The following is a 24,816-nucleotide window of genomic DNA, read 5'->3' as shown; positions in this document are numbered from 1 at the left end:
AGACGGACAGACAGGCGGACAGACAGGCGGACAGGCGGACAGACAGGCGGACAGACAGACAGGGGGACAGACAGACAGAGAGACAGACAGACGTACAGACAGGCGGACAGACAGGCGGACATACAGACAGGAAATGTGTCTTGGATATTCGATGATCAAGTCATGCATTATCATTAGTGCTCTCTACAAGGTTAAAATCTGTGGTTCTGCCCCTGAGCAAGGCAGTTAACCCACTGTTCCCTGGGCGACGAAGACGTGGATGGCGATTAAGGCAGCCCTCGTACCTCTCTGATTCAGAGGGGTGGGGTTAAATGCGGAAGACACATTACAGTTTAATGCGTTCAGTTGTACAACTGACTAGGTATCCCCCTTCCCCTTTCTCTGTAACCTAGCAGCAGAATGCTTTAAGAAGCGTTATGCCAGAATGGTCCAATAAGAAGGAATCAGAAGGAACACTACCAGGGCCTGTATTCATAGTAGGAGTACTGATCTAGGATCAGTTTAGCTTTTTAGATCATAACTAATAATATTACATGGACATGGAGGGACCTGATCCCAGATCAGCACTCCTACTCTGAGACTCTTTGTGAGTATGCATCTAGTGAAACACCATTAGAGGCCACTCACGTCCACCAGCGACAGGAAGCGGTTGTATTTCCCATCCCTGGTGAGGATCTCCCCGATGGTCTTATCAGCCAACTTCAAGTGAGAGAATGATTAGTCAGTATCATCGAAAGAGTTCGATAGAGGGAACATCCTTGTATCGTTGCCATAATGGCTCCTGTGACAGAATAGGCAGCGCCTCTGAGGGCTATCTCCATTTTAAAGTAGTTCATTTCTTCTTCTACTACTTCTGTGAGTTTATTGACAGTCTAAACAAACTGAGAGGTTGCATACTGCCCCCTGGAGGGTGTTGTCTGAACAGGTATAAACCCAAGGTTGGTGATTTACTGCCCCCTGGAGGGTGTTGTCTGAACAGGTATAAAGCCAAGGTTGGTGATTTACTGCCCCCTGGAGGGTGTTGTCTGAACAGGTATAAACCCAAGGTTGGTGATTTACTGCCCCCTGGAGGGTGTTGTCTGAACAGGTATAAAGCCAAGGCTGGTGATTTACTGCCACCTGGAGGGTGTTGTCTGAACAGGTATAAACCCAAGGTTGGTGATTTACTGCCCCCTGGAGGGTGTTGTCTGAACAGGTATAAACCCAAGGTTGGTGATTTACTGCCCCCTGGAGGGTGTTGTCTGAACTGGTATAAAGCCAAGGTTGGTGATTTACTGCCACCTGCAGTTATGGAATGTTTTGTCATGAGCATAATGCATTGACTGATCCCTCCTGATGACCTTGATATAATTATGTGATCCTTCCTTAACCCATAGGAAGTCCCAGCCAGTTGACTACTTCAAAATGGTGATTGCACTGTTTTGTGAAAAGTGAGCCCTCTATGCAACTCTATGGTATCATCCAATCACAAGTGGTAGCAATAGTATAATGCTAAGGTCGTTTCTTCATCCTGGTCCTTTGGGTCCCAAAGGGGTGCACATTTTAGTTTTTGCCCCACAGCACTACACAGCTGATTACACTAATAAAAGCCTTAATGATGAGTTTATTATTTAAATCAGGTGTTTAGTGCTGTGGGCAAAAACTAAAATGTGCCCCCCAGGACCAGGATTTAACAACACTGTGTGAAGGAAAACCAGCAGTACTGCGGACCTCTGGGCTTTTCTATTCATTATAATTCTATGGTAACACCTGCTCATCCTTTGGGCTGTCAGAGAGGATGTTCCTGGGAATGATTGGCTGGTCGATGATATGGATAACTCCATTGGCTGCTGGGATGTCCTGCTGGATGACTGAGTAGAGAGTCTCAGGAGACTTCATCAATATGAATTGCTGTCAAACACAAAACACATTTGGGGTTGGACCACCACATGTAAACTGCGTTCCAAATGGCACCATATTCCCTATATACTAGTTCACTACTTTTGACTAGAGCCCTGGTCCAAAGTAGTGCACTATATAGGGAATGGGGTGCCATTTGGAACGCAACCGTAAAGAATGAGGACATTTTTAAGAGCATACACAAGATAACTTAGGGTTGCAAAATTCCTGTAACGTCCAAGGTTTTCCAGAAACCCCGGTTGGAGGTTTCCCTTTCTGATGGAACATTCCAACTGGGAAAACCTATGCATCATTTTCCAACCTTATCCAAATCAATTTAATATTCAGTTTAATATCTGAAGAGAAATAATTCAAAGAGATTTAGTTTATCCTGTAGATGAAAGATTATTGAAAGATATGATTTGAACCAAGATATGAAAGGTATGATTTGCCTAGACAAACAGATGAATGAGAATATAATATTTCCTTCACCTTATTGGGCTTGAACCTGAGTTGTAGTCCACTTGCAGTATAGACGTCGGTTCCATCCAGGCTTTTATACAGGTACTGGCCCCTCACCAGGTAACGTTGACACACAGACTCGTCTGAAACACCCTGAGGGGGTTGGACAACAGGACAGGAGTCGGTAACCTGGGCTGCATCTCTAATGGTCCCCTAGTACTAAGGTTGCAACATTCCGATAACTTTCCCAAAATTCCCTGGTTTTCCCAAAATCCTGGTTGGAGGATTGACGGATTTCCTGGGTATTCTCTTATACATCCAGAAATCTTGCAACCAGGATTTCTGGAAAGCCGTTGAATTTTTGGCAAAGTTACCAGAATTATGCAACCCTACCCAGTACACATGTATTTTTCGCTAACAATTTAGCAGAAGAGAGCGTAAGCTTGGGATGCAACTCTGGTCCCCGATCAGATCTGAAAGTGGTCCTCTCTAGCTCAATTGGTAGAGCATGGCTCTTGTAACGCCAGGGTAGTGGGTTCGATCCCCGGGACCACCCATATGTAAAAATGTATGCAAGCGTGACTGTAAGTCGCTTTGGATAAAAGCGTCTGCTAAATGGCATATTAAAGTGCTTTAGCTGACTGGTTGCCATGAGGTAGAGAAGCAGACTAAAGCAGTGATGCTGTTGTAACTCTGAACCAGCTCATTGACCTATTAAAGGGCTTGATGATCAGTTGAATCAGGTGTGCTAGCTCTGGAATAGTTAAAATACATGGAACGGCTGGGGGTCCCGAGGAGAGGTTTGACTAAAGCACAGACAGATCTGGGATCAGTTAGTATGATTGGCAACTCCTGGGTTAGGTTATAAGGGTTACGTTATTAGGGTTAGGGTTGTTACGGTAACTTACTGCTAGAGGCACTTTGAGTAGAGGGATGAAAGCGGTGAAAGGTCCCCGTTGGCTCATGGTCAGCATACAGCCTCTCACTGAATATATAGAAAACAGACATTAGTAACCTGCCCTTTTAACAACAACAACACACACAGGGAGGTTGGGTACCAAATAGCATGATGGCTCCAGAGAGCTTCCCCTTGTGGGTCCCCTCCCTGTCCAACTCCACTAGCCGCTCTATCAGGTTGCCATAACAACGGTAGCCATCGCCGATCTGTTGGGCGTCACACAGGCACCTGACCGAGGAGAGAGAGAGAGAGAGAGAGAGAGCATTCAATTCAGAGTTAAAATATTTGGGGGAGGGGGGGGCAGTCCTCCTCCTGGAGAGCTGCTGGGTGTGCAGGGTTTTGCTCCAGACCTACTTTAACACACCTTGTTCTACTAATCAGCTAATCATCAGATCCTTGATTAGTTGAATCATGTGTTAGAGCAGGGCTGGCGCAAAACCCTGCAGACCTAGCAGCCCTCCAGGAGGTCTAGTTAAAAATTCCAGTAACATTCCCCAGATTCCCCCTGTTTTCCAGAAACCCTGGTTGGAGGATTCCCAGATTTCCTTCTTATTCCCTTTCTGATTCCAGGATTTTGGGGAAAGTTACCAGAATTCATCTTGTGAGGACAGTGACCATGTTTCTAGGTTTTTTTATAGACTTCCTAGCCACTGTGCTTCTACATCTGCATTGCTTGCTGTTTGGGGTTTTACACTGGGTTTCTGTATGGCACTATGTGACAACTGCTGATGTAAAAAAAGGGCTTTATAAAATAAATGTGATTGATTGGTTGATTGATTGATTGGATTAGCTGGTTGATTGATTGGTTGACCCACCTGGGGTATCCGTCCAGGCCGGTCTCACAGCGGGCGGTGGGGTGGCAGGTGGTGTCATTACACACAGTCTTCAGGCCACAGCCGGAGGAGGGGGTAGAGCCCTCCCAACCATGCATACACTCACATCTAGACTGGAAGACCAGATACAGACATGGAGTTACACTGGAGTTACACCTAACCATCCCCCTCAACCATACACACAGAGTTACACCTAACCATCCCCCTCAACCATACACACAGAGTTACACCTAACCATCCCCCTCAACCATACACACAGAGTTACACTGGAGTTACACCTAACCATCCCCCTCAACCATACACACAGAGTTACACCTAACCATCCCCCTCAACCATACACACAGAGTTACACCTAACCATCCCCCTCAACCATACACACAGAGTTACACCTAACCATCCCCCTCAACCATAAACACAGAGTTACACCTAACCATCCCCCTCAACCATACACACAGAGAAACACCTAACCATCTCCCTCAACCATACACACAGAGTTACACCTAACCATCCCCCTCAACCATACACACAGAGTTACACCTAACCATCCCCCTCAACCATACACACAGAGTTACACCTAACCATCTCCCTCAACCATACACACAGAGTTACACTGGAGATACACCTAACCATCCCCCTCAACCATACACACAGAGATACACCTAACCATCCCCCTCGACCATACACACAGAGTTACACCTAACCATCTCCCTCAACCATACACACAGAGTTACACCTAACCATCCCCCTCGACCATACACACAGAGTTACACCTAACCATCCCCCTCAACCATACACACAGAGTTACACCTAACCATCCCCCTCGACCATACACACAGAGTTACACCTAACCATCCCCCTCAACCATACACACAGAGTTACACCTAACCATCCCCTCGACCATACACACAGAGTTACACCTAACCATCCCCCTCAACCATACACACAGAGTTACACCTAACCATCCCCCTCGACCATACACACAGAGTTACACCTAACCATCCCCTCGACCATACACACAGAGTTACACCTAACCATCCCCCTCAACCATACACACAGAGTTACACCTAACCATCCCCCTCAACCATACACACAGAGTTACACCTAACCATCCCCCTCAACCATACACACAGAGTTACACCTAACCATCCCCCTCAACCATACACACAGAGTTACACCTAACCATCCCCCTCAACCATACACACAGAGTTACACCTAACCATCTCCCTCAACCATACACACAGAGTTACACCTAACCATCCCCCTCAACCATACACACAGAGTTACACCTAACCATCCCCTCGACCATACACACAGAGTTACACCTAACCATCCCCCTCAACCATACACACAGAGTTACACCTAACCATCTCCCTCAACCATACACACAGAGTTACACCTAACCATCCCCCTCAACCATACACACAGAGTTACACCTAACCATCCCCCTCGACCATACACACAGAGTTACACCTAACCATCCCCCTCAACCATACACACAGAGTTACACCTAACCATCTCCCTCAACCATACACACAGAGTTACACCTAACCATCCCCCTCGACCATACACACAGAGTTACACTGGAGTTACACCTAACCATCCCCCTCAACCATACACACAGAGTTACACCTAACCATCCCCCTCGACCATACACACAGAGTTACACCTAACCATCCCCCTCAACCATACACACAGAGTTACACCTAACCATCCCCCCTCAACCATACACACAGAGTTACACCTAACCATCCCCCTCAACCATACACACAGAGTTACACCTAACCATCCCCCTCGACCATACACACAGAGTTACACCTAACCATCCCCCTCAACCATACACACAGAGTTACACCTAACCATCCCCCTCAACCATACACACAGAGTTACACCTAACCATCCCCCTCGACCATACACACAGAGTTACACCTAACCATCCCCCTCAACCATACACACAGAGTTACACCTAACCATCCCCCTCGACCATACACACAGAGTTACACCTAACCATCCCCCTCAACCATACACACAGAGTTACACCTAACCATCTCCCTCAACCATACACACAGAGTTACACTGGAGATACACCTAACCATCCCCCTCAACCATACACACAGAGATACACCTAACCATCCCCCTCAACCATACACACAGAGTTACACCTAACCATCCCCCTCAACCATACACACAGAGTTACACCTAACCATCCCCCTCAACCATACACACAGAGTTACACCTAACCATCCCCCTCGACCATACACACAGAGTTACACCTAACCATCCCCCTCGACCATACACACAGAGTTACACCTAACCATCCCCCTCAACCATACACACAGAGTTACACCTAACCATCCCCCTCGACCATACACACAGAGTTACACCTAACCATCCCCCTCAACCATACACACAGAGTTACACCTAACCATCTCCCTCAACCATACACACAGAGTTACACCTAACCATCTCCCTCAACCATACACACAGAGTTACACTGGAGATACACCTAACCATCCCCCTCAACCATACACACAGAGATACACCTAACCATCCCCCTCAACCATACACACAGAGTTACACCTAACCATCCCCCTCAACCATACACACAGAGTTACACCTAACCATCCCCTCAACCATACACACAGAGTTACACCTAACCATCCCCCTCGACCATACACACAGAGTTACACCTAACCATCCCCTCGACCATACACACAGAGTTACACCTAACCATCCCCCTCAACCATACACACAGAGTTACACCTAACCATCCCCCTCGACCATACACACAGAGTTACACCTAACCATCCCCCTCAACCATACACACAGAGTTACACCTAACCATCTCCCTCAACCATACACACAGAGTTACACCTAACCATCCCCCTCGACCATACACACAGAGTTACACCTAACCATCCCCCTCGACCATACACACAGAGTTACACCTAACCATCCCCCTCAACCATACACACACACTTAGACTGGTTGTTAATGTTAAAGGCCCAGTGCAGTCTAAAACGTGACTTTCCTGTGTATCATATATACAGTATCTCACAAAAGTGAGTACACCCCTCACATTTTTGTAAATATTTGAGTATATCTTTTCATGTGACAACACTGAAGAAATGACACTTTGCTACAATGTAAAGTAGTGAGTGTACAGCTTGTATAACAGTGTACATTTGCTGTCCCCTCAAAATAACTCAACACACAGCCATTAATATATAAACCACTGGCAACAAAAGTGAGTACACCCCTAAGTGAAAATGTCCAAATTGGGCCCAATTAGCCATTTTCCCTCCCCGGTGTGACTCGTTAGTGTTACAAGGTCTCAGGTGTGAACGGGGAGCAGGTGTGTTAAATTTGGTGTCATCGCTCTCACACTCCCTCATACTGGTCACTGGAAGTTCAACATGGCACCTCATGGCAAAGAACTCTCTGAGGATCTGAAAAAAAAAGAATTGTTGCTCTACATAAAGATGGCCTGGGCTATAAGAAGTTTGCCAAGACCCTGAAACTGAGCTGCAGCACGGTGGCCAAGACCGTACAGCGGTTTAACAGGACAGGTTCCACTCAGAACAGGCCTCGCCATGGTCGACCAAAGAAGTTGAGTGCACGTGCTCAGCGTCATATCCAGAGGTTGTCTTTGGGAAATAGACGTATGAGTGCTGCCAGCATTGCTGCAGCGGTTGAAGGGGTCGGGGGTCAGCCTGTCAGTGCTCAGACCATACACTGCACCAAATTGGTCTGCATGGCTGTCGTCCCAGAAGGAAGCCTCTTCTAAAGATGATGCACAAGAAAGCCCGCAAACAGTTTGCTGAAGACAAGCAGACTAAGGACATGGATTACTGGAACCATGTCCTGTGGTCTGATGAGACCAAGATAAACTTATTTGGTTCAGATGGTGTCAAGCGTGTGTGGCGGCAACCAGGTGAGGAGTACAAAGACAAGTGTGTCTTGCCTACAGTCAAGCATGGTGGTGGGAGTGTCATGGTCTGGGGCTGCATGAGTGCTGCCGGCACTGGGGAGCTACAGTTCATTGAGGGAACCATTAATGCAACATGTACTGTGACATACTGAAGCAGAGCATGATCCCCTCCCTTCGGAGACTGGGCCGCAGGGCACTATTCCAACATGATAACGACCCCAAACACACCTCCAAGACGACCACTGCCTTGCTAAAGAAGCTGAGGGTAAAGGTGATGGACTGGCCAAGCATGTCTCCAGACCTAAACCCTATTGAGCATCTGTGGGGCATCCTCAAACGGAAGGTGGAGGAGTGCAAGGTCTCTAACATCCACCAGCTCCGTGATATCATCATGGAGGAGTGGAAGAGGACTCCAGTGGCAACCTGTGAAGCTCTGGTGAACTCCATGCCCAAGAGGGTTAAGGCAGTGCTGGAAAATGATGGTGGCCACACAAAATATTGACACTTTGGGCCCAATTTGGACATTTTCACTTAGGGGTGTACTCACTTTTGTTGCCAGCGGTTTATATATTAATGGCTGTGTGTTGAGTTATTTTGAGGGGACAGCAAATGTACACTGTTATACAAGCTGTACACTCACTACTTTACATTGTAGCAAAGTGTCATTTCTTCAGTGTTGTCACATGAAAAGATATACTCAAATATTTACAAAAATGTGAGGGGTGTACTCACTTTTGTGAGATACTGTATTTCCACGCTATGAGGTTGGAATAATACTGTGAAATTGTGAAAATTACAGTATAAAGCCCTTTTAGTGTCAGAGCTGATTGAAAAGACGGCCTGAAACCTCTCTGCCAATAACAGCTAGTTTTCCATTAACAGACTAACCCTGCTGGTAGAGACACAGACTAACCCTGCTGGTAGAGACACAGACTAACCCTGCTGGTAGAGACACAGACTAACCCTGCTGGTAGAGACACAGACTAACCCTGCTGGTAGAGACACAGACTAACCCTGCTGGTATAGACACAGACTAACCCTGCTGGTAGAGACACAGACTAACCCTGCTGGTATAGACACAGACTAACCCTGCTGGTATAGACACAGACTAACCCTGCTGGTATAGACACAGACTAACCCTGCTGGTATAGACACAGACTAACCCTGCTGGTAGAGACACAGACTAACCCTAATGGTAGAGACACAGACTAACCCTGCTGGTAGAGACACAGACTAACCCTGCTGGTAGAGACACAGACTAACCCTGCTGGTAGAGACACAGACTAACCCTGCTGGTATAGACACAGACTAACCCTGCTGGTAGAGACACAGACTAACCCTGCTGGTATAGACACAGACTAACCCTGCTGGTATAGACACAGACTAACCCTGCTGGTATAGACACAGACTAACCCTGCTGGTATAGACACAGACTAACCCTGCTGGTAGAGACACAGACTAACCCTGCTGGTAGAGACACAGACTAACCCTGCTGGTATAGACACAGACTAACCCTGCTGGTAGAGACACAGACCAACCCTGCTGGTATAGACACAGACTAACCCTGCTGGTATAGACACAGACTAACCCTGCTGGTATAGACACAGACTAACCCTGCTGGTAGAGACACAGACTAACCCTGCTGGTAGAGACACAGACTAACCCTGCTGGTATAGACACAGACTAACCCTGCTGGTATAGACACAGACTAACCCTGCTGGTATAGACACAGACTAACCCTGCTGGTATAGACACAGACTAACCCTGCTGGTAGAGACACAGACTAACCCTGCTGGTAGAGACACAGACTAACCCTGCTGGTAGAGACACAGACTAACCCTGCTGGTATAGACACAGACTAACCCTGCTGGTATAGACACAGACTAACCCTGCTGGTAGAGACACAGACTAACCCTGCTGGTAGAGACACAGACTAACCCTGCTGGTAGAGACACAGACTAACCCTGCTGGTATAGACACAGACTAACCCTGCTGGTATAGACACAGACTAACCCTGCTGGTAGAGACACAGACTAACCCTGCTGGTAGAGACACAGACTAACCCTGCTGGTAGAGACACAGACTAACCCTGCTGGTATAGACACAGACTAACCCTGCTGGTATAGACACAGACTAACCTGCTGGTATAGACACAGACTAACCCTGCTGGTATAGACACAGACTAACCTGCTGGTAGAGACACAGACTAACCCTGCTGGTATAGACACAGACTAACCCTGCTGGTAGAGACACAGACTAACCCTGCTGGTAGAGACACAGACTAACCCTGCTGGTAGAGACACAGACTAACCCTGCTGGTATAGACACAGACTAACCCTGCTGGTAGAGACACAGACTAACCCTGCTGGTATAGACACAGACTAACCCTGCTGGTATAGACACAGACTAACCTGCTGGTATAGACACAGACTAACCCTGCTGGTATAGACACAGACTAACCTGCTGGTAGAGACACAGACTAACCCTGCTGGTATAGACACAGACTAACCCTGCTGGTATAGACACAGACTAACCCTGCTGGTATAGACACAGACCAACCCTGCTGGTATAGACACAGACTAACCCTGCTGGTAGAGACACAGACTAACCCTGCTGGTGTAGATACAGACTAACCCTGCTGGTATAGACACAGACTAACCTGCTGGTATAGACACAGACTAACCCTGCCAGGGCTGGTATAGACACAGACTAACCCTGCTGGTATAGACAGAGACTCACCCTGCCAGGGCTGGTATAGACACAGACTCACCCTGCCAGGGCTGGTATAGACACAGACTAACCCTGCTGGTATAGACAGAGACTCACCCTGCCAGGGCTGGTATAGACACAGACTCACCCTGCCAGGGCTGGTATAGACACAGACTCACCCTGCAGGGGCTGGTATAGACACAGACTCACCCTGCCAGGGCTGGTATAGACACAGACTCACCCTGCCAGGGCTGGTATAGACACAGACTCACCCTGCCAGGGCTGGTATAACACAGACTCACCCTGCCAGGGCTGGTATAGACACAGACTCACCCTGCCAGGGCTGGTATAGACACAGACTCACCCTGCCAGGGCTGGTATAGACACAGACTCACCCTGCCAGGGCTGGTATAACACAGACTCACCCTGCCAGGGCTGGTATAGACACAGACTCACCCTGCCAGGGCTGGTATAGACACAGACTCACCCTGCCAGGGCTGGTATAGACACAGACTCACCGTGCCAGGGCTGGTATAGACACAGACTCACCCTGCCAGGGCTGGTATAGACACAGACTCACCCTGCCAGGGCTGGTATAGACACAGACTCACCGTGCCAGGGCTGGTATAGACACAGACTCACCGTGCCAGGGCTGGTATAGACACAGACTCACCCTGCCAGGGCTGGTGTAGACACAGACGGTGGAGTTGCGAGGACATCCTCCGTTGTCCTTGTCACATGGGTTGATAGGAACACACACCCGGCCATCCCCTTGGTAACCTGCCTTACACTGGCACTGGAACACCCGCCCCCCCAGCCAAGAACAGTCCGCATTCACATCACACTGCTTGGCTGAACAGAAACCTGGGAATTAACATGGAATAGAACAGAATAGAACAGAATAGAGCAGAATATAATAATTTGGCTTCAAAGTTTAAGGTGAATAAGTTAAATAGAATACATTGACTTGAATAATAATGAAGAACATAGCTACAATGTCTTAAATGCCATTCAATGTTATAGTGAAATCACATGTTACTTCATCTACACAACATGCATAGTAAGTTCAGTGTCAACTAGTCTGGTTGGAGTATTCCAGATCAGTGACAACTAGTCTGGTTGGAGGATTCCAGATCAGTGACAACTAGTCTGGTTGGAGGTTTCCAGATCAGTGACAACTAGTCTGGTTGGAGGATTCCAGATCAGTGACAACTAGTCTGGTTGGAGGATTCCAGATCAGTGACAACTCGTCTGGTTGGAGGATTCCAGATCAGTGACAACTAGTCTGGTTGGAGGATTCCAGATCAGTGACAACTAGTCTGGTTGGAGGATTCCAGATCAGTGACAACTAGTCTGGTTGGAGGATTCCAGATCAGTGGCAACTAGTCTGGTTGGAGGATTCCATATCAGTGACAACTAGTTTGGTTGGAGGATTCCAGATCAGTGACAACTAGTCTGGTTGGAGGATTCCAGATCTGTGGCAACTAGTCTGGTTGGAGGATTCCAGATCAGTGACAACTAGTCTGGTTGGAGGATTCCAGATCAGTGATAACTAGTCTGTTTTGAAGATTCCAGATCAGTGACAACTAGTCTGGTTGGAGGATTCCAGATCAGTACAACTTGTCTGGTTGGACGATTCCTGATCAGTGTCAACTAGTCTGGTTGGAGGATTCCAGATCAGTGTCAACTAGTCTGGTTGAAGGTTTCCAGATCAGTGACAACTAGTCTGGTTGGAGGATTCCAGATCAGTGATAACTAGTCTGTTTTGAAGATTCCAGATCAGTGTCAACTAGTCTGGTTGGAGGATTCCAGATCAGTGACAACTAGTCTGGTTGGAGGATTCCAGATCAGTGTCAACTAGTCTGGTTGGAGGATTCCAGATCAGTACAACTTGTCTGGTTGAACGATTCCTGATCAGTGTCAACTAGTCTGGTTGGAGGATTCCAGATCAGTGTCAACTAGTCTGGTTGAAGGTTTCCAGATCAGTGACAACTAGTCTGGTTGGAGGATTCCAGATCATTGACAACTAGTCTGGTTGGAGGATTCCAGATCAGTGACAACTAGTCTGTTTTGAAGATTCCAGATCAGTGACAACTATTCTGGTTGGAGGATACCAGATAAGTACAACTAGTCTGGTTGGAGGATTCCAGATCAGTGAAACTAGTCTGGTTGGAGGATTCCAGATCAGTACAACTCGTCTGGTTGGAGGATTCCAGATCAGTGACAACTAGTCTGGTTGGATGATTCCAGATCAGTGACAACTATTCTGGTTGGAGGATACCAGATAAGTGCAACTAGTCTGGTTGGAGGATTCCAGATCAGTGACAACTAGTCTGGTTGGAGGATTCCAGATCAGTACAACTAGTCTGGTTGGAAGATTCCAGATCAGTGACAACTAGTCTGGTTGGAGGATTCCAGATCAGTGGCAACTAGTCTGGTTGGAGGATTCCAGATCAGTGACAACTAGTCTGGTTGGAGTATTCCAGATCAGTGACAACTAGGCTGGTTGGAGGATTCCAGATCAGTGACAACTAGTCTGGTTGGAGGATTCCAGATCAGTACAACTTGTCTGGTTGGAGGATTCCAGATCAGTGACAACTAGTCTGGTTGGAGGATTCCAGATCAGTGACAACTAGTCTGGTTGGAGGATTCCAGATCAGTGGCAACTAGTCTGGTAGGAGGATTCCAGATCAGTGTCAACTAGTCTGGTTGGAGGATTCCAGATCAGTACAACTAGTCTGGTTGGAGGATTCCAGATCTGTGGCAACTAGTCTGGTTGGAGGATTCCAGATCAGTGTCAACTAGTCTGGTTGGAGGTTTCCAGATCAGTGTCAACTAGTCTGGTTGGAGGATTCCAGATCAGTGTCAACTAGTCTGGTTGAAGGTTTCCAGATCAGTGACAACTAGTCTGGTTGGAGGATTCCAGATCAGTGACAACTAGTCTGGTTGGAGGATTCCAGATCAGTGTCAACTAGTCTGGTTGGAGGATTCCAGATCAGTGACAACTAGTCTGGTTGGAGGATTCCAGATCAGTGGCAACTAGTCTGGTTGGAGGATTCCAGATCAGTGGCAACTAGTCTGGTTGGAGGATTCCAGATCAGTGACAACTAGTCTGGTTGGAGGATTCCAGATCAGTGACAACTAGTCTGGTTGGAGGATTCCAGATCAGTGATAACTAGTCTGGTTGGAGGATTCCAGATCAGTGTCAACTAGTCTGGTTGGAGGATTCCAGATCAGTGGCAACTAGTCTGGTTGGAGGATTCCAGATCAGTGATAACTAGTCTGGTTGGAGGATTCCAGATCAGTACAACTAGTCTGGTTGGAGGATTCCAGATCAGTGTCAACTAGTCTGGTTGGAGGATTCCAGATCAGTGGCAACTAGTCTGGTTGGAGGATTCCAGATCAGTGATAACTAGTCTGGTTGGAGGATTCCAGATCAGTACAACTAGTCTGGTTGGAGGATTCCAGATCAGTGTCAACTAGTCTGGTTGGAGGATTCCAGATCAGTGACAACTAGTCTGGTTGGAGGATTCCAGATCAGTGTCAACTAGTCTGGTTGGAGGATTCCAGATCAGTACAACTAGTCTGGTTGGAGGATTCCAGATCAGTACAACTAGTCTGGTTGGAGGATTCCAGATCAGTGACAACTAGTCTGGTTGGAGGATTCCAGATCAGTGACAACTAGTCTGGTTGGAGGATTCCAGATCAGTGACAACTAGTCTGGTTGGAGGATTCCAGATCAGTGGAAACTAGTCTGGTTGGAGGATTCCAGATCAGTGGCAACTAGTCTGGTTGGAGGATTCCAGATCAGTGGAAACTAGTCTGGTTGGAGGATTCCAGATCAGTGGCAACTAGTCTGGTTGGAGGATTCCAGATCAGTGGAAACTAGTCTGGTTGGAGGATTCCAGATCAGTGTCAACTAGTCTGGTTGGAGGATTCCAGATCAGTGATAACTAGTCTGGTTGGAGGATTCCAGATCAGTGACAACTAGTCTGGTTGGAGGATTCCAGATCAGTGACAACTAGTCTGGTTGGAGGATTCCAGATCAGTGACAACTATTCTGGTTGGAGGATTCCAGTCTTCCTGCTTATTTCCTCCTGTTCTGGGAACCCTCAAAGCGGCATGTCTTGGAAACCTAGGAATTTTTGGAAAGTTAGCAGAATTTCGCAACCCTAGTAATATCTATGGTCTCTGTTACCTGAGCAACGGTCTCCAGTCTTGTGAAACCCAGGAAGACATTGACACACAGCATTCTCCACAACACCTTTACAGTGGGAGTAGGCACTGCAGTTCTTACAGGCAGCAGAGACTGGAGGGAACACAATACACACCATCAGTAAAGACACCAAGCTACTGAAATACCTTTCTGGAATGAGATCACTAAATGAGATCACTAAATGTGAACAAGATGACAATCATCAAACCATTGATTTTATTTTTGAAAGCTTGTCTGTCCAGAACACGGTCAAAGCTGGGTTTCCCTTTAAGGACAAAACTAATGAATTTCACATGTGAAATGTTCCAAAATCACATGTTTTTATGTAATCACGTGTGATCTTATTTGAAGTCAATGTGACAACATGTAAAACAACGTGATAACATGAAACTACGTATGTGAAAACGTGATCAGGTGTTCCAAAAACATGTGAGGTGTTCCAAAAACACGTTTTAACATGATTTTACATGTGAAATCATGTTTTTTTTGTAACAGTCAAAATCAATGGACTATATCTGGTCTGGATCACAAATGGCACCCTATTCCCTATATTGTGCACTACTTTGACCAGGGCATATAGTGCTCTGGTCAAAAGAAGTGCACTATATACAGTGAGGGAAAAAAGTATTTGATCCCTTGCTGATTTTGTACGTTTGCCCACTGACAAAGTTATGATCAGTCTGTAATTTTAATGGTAGGTTTATTTGAACAGTGAGAGACAGAATAACAACAAATCCAGAAAAACGCATGTCAAAAATGTTATAAATTTATTTGCATTTTAAATGAGGGAAATAAGTATTTGACCCCTCTGCAAAACATGACTTAGTACTTGGTGGCAAAACCCTTATTGGCAATCACAGAGGTCAGACGTTACTTGTAGTTGGCCACCAGGTTTGCACACATCTCAGGAGGGATTTTGTCCCACTCCTCTTTGCAGATCTTCTCCAAGTCATTAAGGTTTCGAGGCTGACGTTTGGCAACTCGAACCTTCAGCTCCCTCCACAGATTTTCTATGGGATTAAGGTCTGGAGACTGGCTAGGCCACTCCAGGACCTTAATGTGCCTCTTCTTGAGCCACTCCTTTGTTGCCTTGGCCGTGTGTTTTGGGTCATTGTCATGCTGGAATACCCATCCACGACCCATTTTCAATGCCCTGGCTGAGGGAAGGAGGTTCTCACCCAAGATTTGACGGTACATGGCCCCATCCATCGTCCCTTTGATGCGGTGAAGTTGTCCTGTCCCCTTAGCAGAAAAACACCCCCAAAGCATAATGTTTCCACCTCCATGTTTGATTTTTTATTTTATTTAGTAGACGCTCTTCCAGAGCGACTTACAGTTGCATACATTATTTATTTTTGTTTTTCATACTGGCCCCCCGTGGGAATCAAACCCACAACACTGGCGTTGCAAACACCATGCTCTACCAACTGAGCTACATCCCTGCCAGCCATTCCCTCCCCTACCCTGGACCAATTGTGCGCCGCCCCATGGGTCTCCCGGTCGCAGCCGGCTACAACAGAGCCTGGATACAAACCAGGATCTCTAGTGGCACAGCTAGCACTGCGATGCAGTGCCTTAGACCACTGCGCCACTTGGGAGGCCATGGTGGGGATGGTGTTCTTGGGGTCATAGGCAGCATTCCTCCTCCTCCAAACATGAGTTGATGCCAAAGAGCTGACCACAACACTTTCACCCAGTTCTCCTCTGAATCATTCAGATGTTCATTGGCAAACTTCATACGGGTCTGTATATGTGCTTTCTTGAGCAGAGGGACTTTGCGGGCGCTGCAGGATTTCAGTCCTTCATGGCGTAGTGTGTTGCCAATTGTTTTCTTGGTGACTATGGTCCCAGCTGCCTTGAGATCATTGACAAGATCCTCCCGTGTAGTTCTGGGCTGATTCCTCACCGTTCTCATGATCATTGCAACTCCACGAGGTGAGATCTTGCATGGAGCCCCAGGCCGAGGGAGATTGACAGGTCTTTTGTGTTTCTTCCATTTGCGAATAATCGCACCAACTGTTGTCACCTTCTCACCAAGCTGCTTGGCGATGGTCTTGTAGCCCATTCCAGCCTTGTGTAGGTCTACAATTTAATCCCTGACATCCTTGGAGAGCTCTTTGGTCTTGGCCATGGTGGAGAGTTTGGAATCTGATTGATTGATTGCTTCTGTGGACAGGTGTCTTTTATACAGGTAACAAGCTGAGATTAGGAGCACTCCCTTTAAGAGTGTGCTCCTAATCTCAGCTCGTTACCTGTATAAAAGACACATGGGAGCCAGAAATCTTTCTGATTGAGAGGGGGTCAAATACTTATTTCCCTCATTAAAATGCAAATCAATTTGTAACATTGACATTTGTTTTTCTGGATTTTGTTGTTGTTATTCTGTCTCTCACTGTTCAAATAAACCTACCATTAAAATTATAGACTGATCATTTCTTTGTCAGTGGGCAAACGTACAAAATCAGCAGGGGAGGCAGGTAGCTTAGTGGTTAAGAGCGTTGTGCCAGTAACCGAAAGGTTGCTGGTTCTAATCCCCAAGCCGACTAGGTGAAAAATCTGTCGATGTGCCCTTAAGCAAGGCACTTAACCCTAATTGCTCCTGTAAGTCACTCTGGATAAGAGCGTCTGCTAAATGTAAAAATGGAATCAAATACTTTTTTACCCTAACCTATAACCCCTGACCCTAACTCTCCTAACCTATAACCCCTGACCCCTGACCCTAACTCTCCTAACCTATAACCCCTGACCCTAACTCTCCTAACCTATAGCCCCTGACCCTAACCTATAGCCCCTGACCCTAACCTATAGCCCCTGACCCTAACCTATAACCCCTGACCCTAACTCTCCTAACCTATAACCCCTGACCCTAACTCTCCTAACCTATAACCCCTGACCCTAACTCTCCTAACCTATAGCCCCTGACCCTAACTCTCCTAACCTATAACCCCTGACCCTAACCTATAACCCCTGACCCTAACTCTCCTAACCTATAACCCCTGACCCTAACTCTCCTAACCTATAACCCCTGACCCTAACTCTCCTAACCAATAACCCCTGACCCTAACTCTCCTAACCTATAACCCCTGACCCTAACCTATAGCCCCTGACCCTAACTCTCCTAACCTATAACCCCTGACCCTAACTCTCCTAACCTATAACCCCTGACCCTAACTCTCCTAACCTATAGCCTGTAGGGGATAGGGTGCCATTCTGGTGTAAAGGAGGAGGGGGTTACCTTGGTCACACCTGGGTCCAGTGTATGGAGGCTGGCAGTAGCACTCTCCATTTCCATCAGGACCGTTGTTACACTCTCCATTCACACAGTCACACTCTGGACAACACACCAAAACAACAATGACAACATTAGCTGACAAGTTAGAATATTCCTGGTGGAGAGAGAAAGAGAGAGAAATGGGGGGAAAAGAGAGATATAGCAGGGAGAGAAAGATAGGGAGAGAGAGAGATGGGGAGAGAGAGAGGGAGAGAGAGAGATGGGGAGAGAGAGAGGGAGAGAGAGGGAGAGAGAGAGATGGGGGGAGAGAGATGAGAGAGAGAGAGAGAGAGAGAGAGAGAGAGAGAGAGAGAGAGAGAGAGAGAGAGAGAGAGAGAGAGAGAGAGAGAGAGATGGGGGAGAGATACTACGCTCAAGTTCCCCCAATACTCGCCTCTAAGGATGAGAGAGCTGTATACTGTTGACAGAAAAGCAGTATTTGGACTTTTCCCACATCCCACCATTGACTCAGAGACTCATACTCCTCTCTTCGCTGCCCCCACCAAAAAGTCTGGAAACCTGAGCAAAAAGTGGCATCTTGCAAGAGCTTTACATTAAACTTCCAATAGGATCCCTGCTGAGGTCCTGGTGAAATAGACAGCCGAGCCATGGTTATGTGGTGATCCGAAAAACCCACCGGGAGAATGGTAGCGCCCAACAGCCTATTGCTCTGATTCCTGGACATGTAAAACCGATTGAGCCGGGCTGCAATCACCCTAGCCCCAAAAACCTTCACTCATGTATAATGTCTCGTCAAACTGATTAATGATGTCCCTTAACACCCCCACTGAGCCTGAATGAGGCTCCTCCCCATTTCTGTCTTTCGTCAAATCCATCGTAGAGTTCCAGCCTCATCTACACCACCATCTATAGCATGACTAGACCCAGCCCCATCTACACCACCATCTATAGCATGACTAGACCCAGCCTCTGCTGCCTGCGTCTCATGGCCTCCTGCACGTTGACCTCTATTTCCCCCACTTGTGCTTGAACCCTCACCTTGTCTACGGCCTTTATGTGGTCACGCAAAGCTCTTATGCCCCAAATCCCCACACTCAAAGCACCGTAGACTATCTGTGCTGGCAAACCCTGCGTAGAGCCCCTCCCCATGCCTCACTTTAAAATGCACATTTAACTGTTGCTCATTGTTATTCAGAAACATCAACACTTGCCTTCGGAACGAAACAACATGCTTAAAGGCATGTGCCTGAAAACCTGCCGACAGTACACGAGAGAGAGAGAGAGAGAGAGAGAGAGAGAGAGAGAGAGAGAGAGAGAGAGAGAGAGAGAGAGAGAGAGAGAGAGAGAGAGAGAGAGAGGTACCTGATTTACAGTTGTCTCCGTATGAATTCTTGTTGGAACACTGCTGGCAGACAAAGCCCGTGTATCCCTCCTGACCAAGGCAACACAGTGAAACACACAGAGGCTGAGTCTTGATTCTCCACCCTTCTCCCGAAGTGTGCACTCGCACACTTTCTTGCATAGATTTGACAATGGTACACACTTCTGGAAAATGGTGAACAATTGGGAAGTAGCCAGAGAGCGGGGGGGGAAAGCACAACATCTAAATTCAAGATTGTACTCAACATTATACACACAGTATACATTTGAGATTACACCCTGGAAATGGGTACTTTACAGAGAAATCAGACATAACACTGTATCTGCGTCCCAATTCCCACAGGGCTCTGCACTACATAGGGAGAAGGGAGCCAGTAGAGTGTTAAACATGTTTAAAGTCCAGTTCTCACATTACAGACACAGGTCCCATTCCCTGATATTCCATCCATGCAGGTCCCGTGCCAGTTACAGGTCCTCCCATTCCAGCTGGGACAGGCTGCAGAAACACATATATCAGCGAATTAACATGAAACAGACTTAGATTTAGATGACTACTACAACCCCATGTTCTCTTTGTGTTTCAGTGGCTGGCACCCATTTATCTTGATCTGACCTGACATAACATCATGTAATATAACATAACAGTACATTAGACAACACTACAAAACACCACTACAAAACACCACTACAAAACACCAATACAAAACACCAATACATTCCAACTATCACTTGTCCCATAAAAAAAACGTAATGCGTGAAAATATGTTTAAAAATATCTGCTATTGGGGTAGGGTACTCACACAGACACAGAGGGCCCCAGAACTCTGCGCAGCATTTGGGCACGGTGACGGTCCTCTCACATTGGTGGTTGCAGCCTTCCAACGCCACCTGTTGCCCAGCGATGGTTACTGAGTACCTGCAACCACCTTGGCCAATGTTGGTATCCATGGGCTGGGTGGTGTACTTCTTGAAGCCCCAGGGACACTGCTGAGTCTGGGAGGCAGCACACGACGTACAGGGGGTTGTGGTCTGGTCGGCTCCGGTCTCATCACAACGGTTCATAGAGCTCTGCTGCAACACAGCAACACAGTGATCACTTCATCCCAATGTCTCCAGTGCAATATGGAGATAGATATATTGTCATCTTTTTAAACCCACAGGGCTCTGGTCAAAAGTGGTGCACTATATAGGTATTTACTTTAATTTAGGTAATTACTTCCTGAGTCAATACTTAGTGCATTCGGAAAGTATTCAGACCGCTTGACTTTTTCCACATTTTGTTACATTACAGCCTTATTCTAAAATGTATCATCATTTCTTTACTTATTTACATAAGTATTCAGACCCTTTGATATGAGACTCGAAATTGAGCTCAGGTGCATCCTGTTTCCATTTATCATCCTTGAGATGTTTCTGCAACTTGATTGGAGTCCACTTGGGGTAAATTCAATTGATTGGAGAGGATTTGGAAAGGCACACACCTGTCTATATAAGGTCCCACAGTTGACAGTGCATGTCAGAGCAAAAACCAAGCCATGAAGTGGAAGGAATTGTCCGAAGCGTTCCGAGACAGGATTGTGTCGAGGCACAGATCTGGGGAAGGGTACCAAAACATTTCTGCAGAATTGAAGGTGCCCACAGTGGCCTCCATCATTCTTAAATGGAAGAAGTTTGAAACCACCAAGACTCTTCCTAGAGCTGGCCGCCCGGCCAAACTGAGCAATCGGGGGAGAAGGGTCTGGCTCCTCACACCTGTCCTGTCCTGTCCTGTCCTGTCCTGTCCTGTAGCATACTGAATAACTACCTGCTGGCTCCTCACACCTGTCCTGTCCTGTCCTGTCCTGTCCTGTCCTGTAGCATACTGAATAACTACCTGCTGGCTCCTCACACCTGTCCTGTCCTGTCCTGTCCTGTCCTGTCCTGTCCTGTAGCATACTGAATAACTAACTGCTGGCTCCACACACCTGTCCTGTCCTGTCCTGTCCTGTAGCATACTGAATAACTACCTGCTGGCTCCACACACGTGTCCTGTCCTGTCCTGTCCTGTCCTGTCCTGTCCTGTAGCATACTGAATAACTAACTGCTGGCTCCTCACACGTGTCCTGTCCTGTCCTGTCCTGTCCTGTCCTGTCCTGTCCTGTAGCATACTGAATAACTAACTGCTGGCTCCTCACACCTGTCCTGTCCTGTCCTGTCCTGTCCTGTCCTGTCCTGTCCTGTCCTGTCCTGTAGCATACTGAATAACTAACTGCTGGTTCCTCACACCTGTCCTGTCCTGTCCTGTCCTGTCCTGTAGCATACTGAATAACTACCTGCTGGCACCTCATACCTGTCCTGTCCTGTCCTGTCCTGTCCTGTAGCATACTGAATAACTTCAACAATATAGTGATCGTAACGATGACCATCTCTTCAGAACACCAGACACCAGGTCTCTCATCGGACACCAGACACCAGGTCTCTCATCAGAACACCAGACACCAGGTCTCTCATCAGAACACCAGACACCAGGTCTCTCATCAGAACACCAGACACCATGTCTCTCATCAGAACACCAGACACCATGTCTCTCATCAGAACACCAGACACCAGGTCTCTCATCAGAACACCAGACACCAGGTCTCTCATCAGAACACCAGACACCAGGTCTCTCATCAGAACACCAGACACCAGGTCTCTCATCAGAACACCAGACACCAGGTCTCTCATCAGAACACCAGACACCAGGTCTCTCATCAGAACACCAGACACCAGGTCTCTCATCAGAACACCAGACACCAGGTCTCTCATCAGAACACCAGACACCAGGTCTCTCATCAGAACACCAGACACCAGGTCTCTCATCAGAACACCAGACACCAGGTCTCTCATCAGAACACCAGACACCAGGTCTCTCATCAGAACACCAGACACCAGGTCTCTCATCAGAACACCAGACACCAGGTCTCTCATCAGAACACCAGACACCAGGTCTCTCATCAGAACACCAGACACCAGGTCTCTCATCAGAACACCAGACACCAGGTCTCTCATCAGAACACCAGACACCAGGTCTCTCATCAGAACACCAGACACCAGGTCTCTCATCAGAACACCAGACACCAGGTCTCTCATCAGAACACCAGACACCAGGTCTCTCATCAGAACACCAGACACCAGGTCTCTCATCAGAACACCAGACACCAGGTCTCTCATCAGAACACCAGACACCAGGTCTCTCATCAGAACTCCAGACACCAGGTCTCTCATCAGAACACCAGACACCAGGTCTCTCATCAGAACACCAGACACCAGGTCTCTCATCAGAACACCAGACACCAGGTCTCTCATCAGAACACCAGACACCAGGTCTCTCATCAGAACACCAGACACCAGGTCTCTCATCAGAACACTAGACACCAGGTCTCTCATCAGAACACCAGACACCAGGTCTCTCATCAGAACACCAGACACCAGGTCTCTCATCAGAACACCAGACACCAGGTCTCTCATCAGAACACTAGACACCAGGTCTCTCATCAGAACTCCAGACACCAGGTCTCTCATCAGAACACCAGACACCAGGTCTCTCATCAGAACACCAGACACCAGGTCTCTCATCAGAACACCAGACACCAGGTCTCTCATCAGAACACCAGACACCAGGTCTCTCATCAGAACTCCAGACACCAGGTCTCTCATCAGAACACCAGACACCAGGTCTCTCATCAGAACACCAGACACCAGGTCTCTCATCAGAACACCAGACACCAGGTCTCTCATCAGAACACCAGACACCAGGTCTCTCATCAGAACACCAGACACCATGTCTCTCATCAGAACACCAGACACCAGGTCTCTCATCAGAACACCAGACACCATGTCTCTCATCAGAACACCAGACACCAGGTCTCTCATCAGAACACCAGACACCAGGTCTCTCATCAGAACACTAGACACCAGGTCTCTCATCAGAACACCAGACACCAGGTCTCTCATCAGAACTCCAGACACCAGGTCTCTCATCAGAACACCAGACACCAGGTCTCTCATCAGAACACCAGACACCAGGTCTCTCTTGAAAAACTGATTTGATCTCAATGGTTCCAACTGGATAAATCAAGATTCAATAATAATATAGACAGATTTAGATGACTACTACAACCATGTTCTCTTTGTGTTTCAGTGGCTGGCACCCATTTATCTTGATCTGACCCGACATAACATCATGTAATATAACATAACAGTACATTAGACACCACTACAAAACACCACTACAAAACACCACTACAAAACACCACTACAAAACACCACTACAAAACACCACTACAAAACACCACTACAAAACACCACTACAAAACAACACTAATGACAGACAACACTTGACTAAAACTATTACTCCATCGATTCTGTTACACTATGTCTACGCCCCAGATGGTAACCCTTTATCCTACATACTACAGGGCTATGGTCAAAAGGCTAAAGGGTGCCATCTAAGACACAATCTATGTTAAGATTGTCCTTGATCTAAAACCATGTCTTCAACTTAAAGCTTTCAAAGACTTCTGCTAATTTTGTTCTCATTGATCTGACCACACTTTTGTTTTGTTTTCTGTGTTCTATGGTGTGTTGTCTGTGTTCTATGGCGTGTTGTCTGTGTTCTACGGCGTGTTGTCTGTGTTCTACGGCGTGTTGTCTGTGTTCTACGGCGTGTTGTCTGTGTTCTACGGTGTGTTGTCTGTGAAATCTATTATTGTATGCTTTACAGTGTTGTGTAACACCTTGAGAAATGCACTTTACAAATAAAATGTATTATTATTATTATAAACTACATGACAGAAAACAATGTCTTACTGCCTGTTGTAAACTACACGTCACCATGGTTCCCAGTGACAGCAGTAGCATCAGCGTGGTGGGTCCTGTTGACTGCATGATGTTGTCCAGTGCTCCTCAGTCACACATCCAAAACAATGGGTCAATGCAGAGTAGCGCTAGGTAGGTGACACTTCCCAGTTCTAACCACATATGTGCCTCTCTCCACCGGAGACCGCGGTTCAATCCCTGTGTTGTTCCTTCCAACTGTTTCTCCCGCCCGCCTTTCTCCCCTGTCGCTTCACAACTGTCTCAATAAAGTACCAAATAATTGTAAGAAGTAGTGGAATTCAACTGTTCTTGGCACCTCCTTCTCCTCCTCCTCCAGAACTCGGCCCTCGGAGCCCTTATCTCTGAGATTTCAGAGAGAAG

General features: G+C 47.1%; 1 protein-coding gene and 1 long non-coding RNA gene across 4 annotated transcripts in view; both read right to left on the bottom strand.

Annotated features, from left to right (window-relative positions):
* Positions 1 to 24,807, bottom strand: part of stab1 (stabilin 1) — a 155,297-nt gene extending 130,490 nt beyond the window's left edge. Inside the window, exons 1-13 of one of the 3 annotated variants that reach the window (XM_041871388.2) lie at positions 24,427 to 24,807; positions 20,397 to 20,667; positions 20,007 to 20,092; positions 19,579 to 19,648; positions 18,220 to 18,315; positions 14,967 to 15,077; positions 11,442 to 11,632; positions 4,114 to 4,244; positions 3,399 to 3,526; positions 3,249 to 3,325; positions 2,371 to 2,493; positions 1,750 to 1,890; positions 628 to 699 (exon numbers count right to left, since the gene is read on the bottom strand). In XM_041871388.2, coding sequence (XP_041727322.2) covers positions 628 to 699; positions 1,750 to 1,890; positions 2,371 to 2,493; positions 3,249 to 3,325; positions 3,399 to 3,526; positions 4,114 to 4,244; positions 11,442 to 11,632; positions 14,967 to 15,077; positions 18,220 to 18,315; positions 19,579 to 19,648; positions 20,007 to 20,092; positions 20,397 to 20,667; positions 24,427 to 24,504 — 1,575 coding nt within the window. In that variant the 5' untranslated portion in view covers positions 24,505 to 24,807. The remainder of the gene's footprint in view (positions 1 to 627; positions 700 to 1,749; positions 1,891 to 2,370; positions 2,494 to 3,248; positions 3,326 to 3,398; positions 3,527 to 4,113; positions 4,245 to 11,441; positions 11,633 to 14,966; positions 15,078 to 18,219; positions 18,316 to 19,578; positions 19,649 to 20,006; positions 20,093 to 20,396; positions 20,668 to 24,426) is intronic. The other 2 variants (XM_045222980.1, XM_045222981.1) reach the window with 2 other exon arrangements.
* On the bottom strand, positions 17,737 to 18,209 carry LOC123491613. Its single transcript, XR_006661483.1, has 3 exons — positions 18,079 to 18,209; positions 17,856 to 17,922; positions 17,737 to 17,786 (listed from the first exon to the last, which is right to left on the bottom strand). It is a non-coding gene; the product is annotated as an uncharacterized LOC123491613 (long non-coding RNA).
* Positions 24,808 to 24,816: the final 9 nt, after the last annotated feature.

The sequence above is a fragment of the Coregonus clupeaformis genome, chromosome 10 (assembly GCF_020615455.1).
Source record: "Coregonus clupeaformis isolate EN_2021a chromosome 10, ASM2061545v1, whole genome shotgun sequence".
In the NCBI taxonomy this organism is placed as follows: domain Eukaryota; kingdom Metazoa; phylum Chordata; class Actinopteri; order Salmoniformes; family Salmonidae; genus Coregonus; species Coregonus clupeaformis.
The sequence above is the reverse complement of the archived record's forward strand: the minus strand, read 5'-3'. Positions and strand labels throughout refer to the sequence as shown.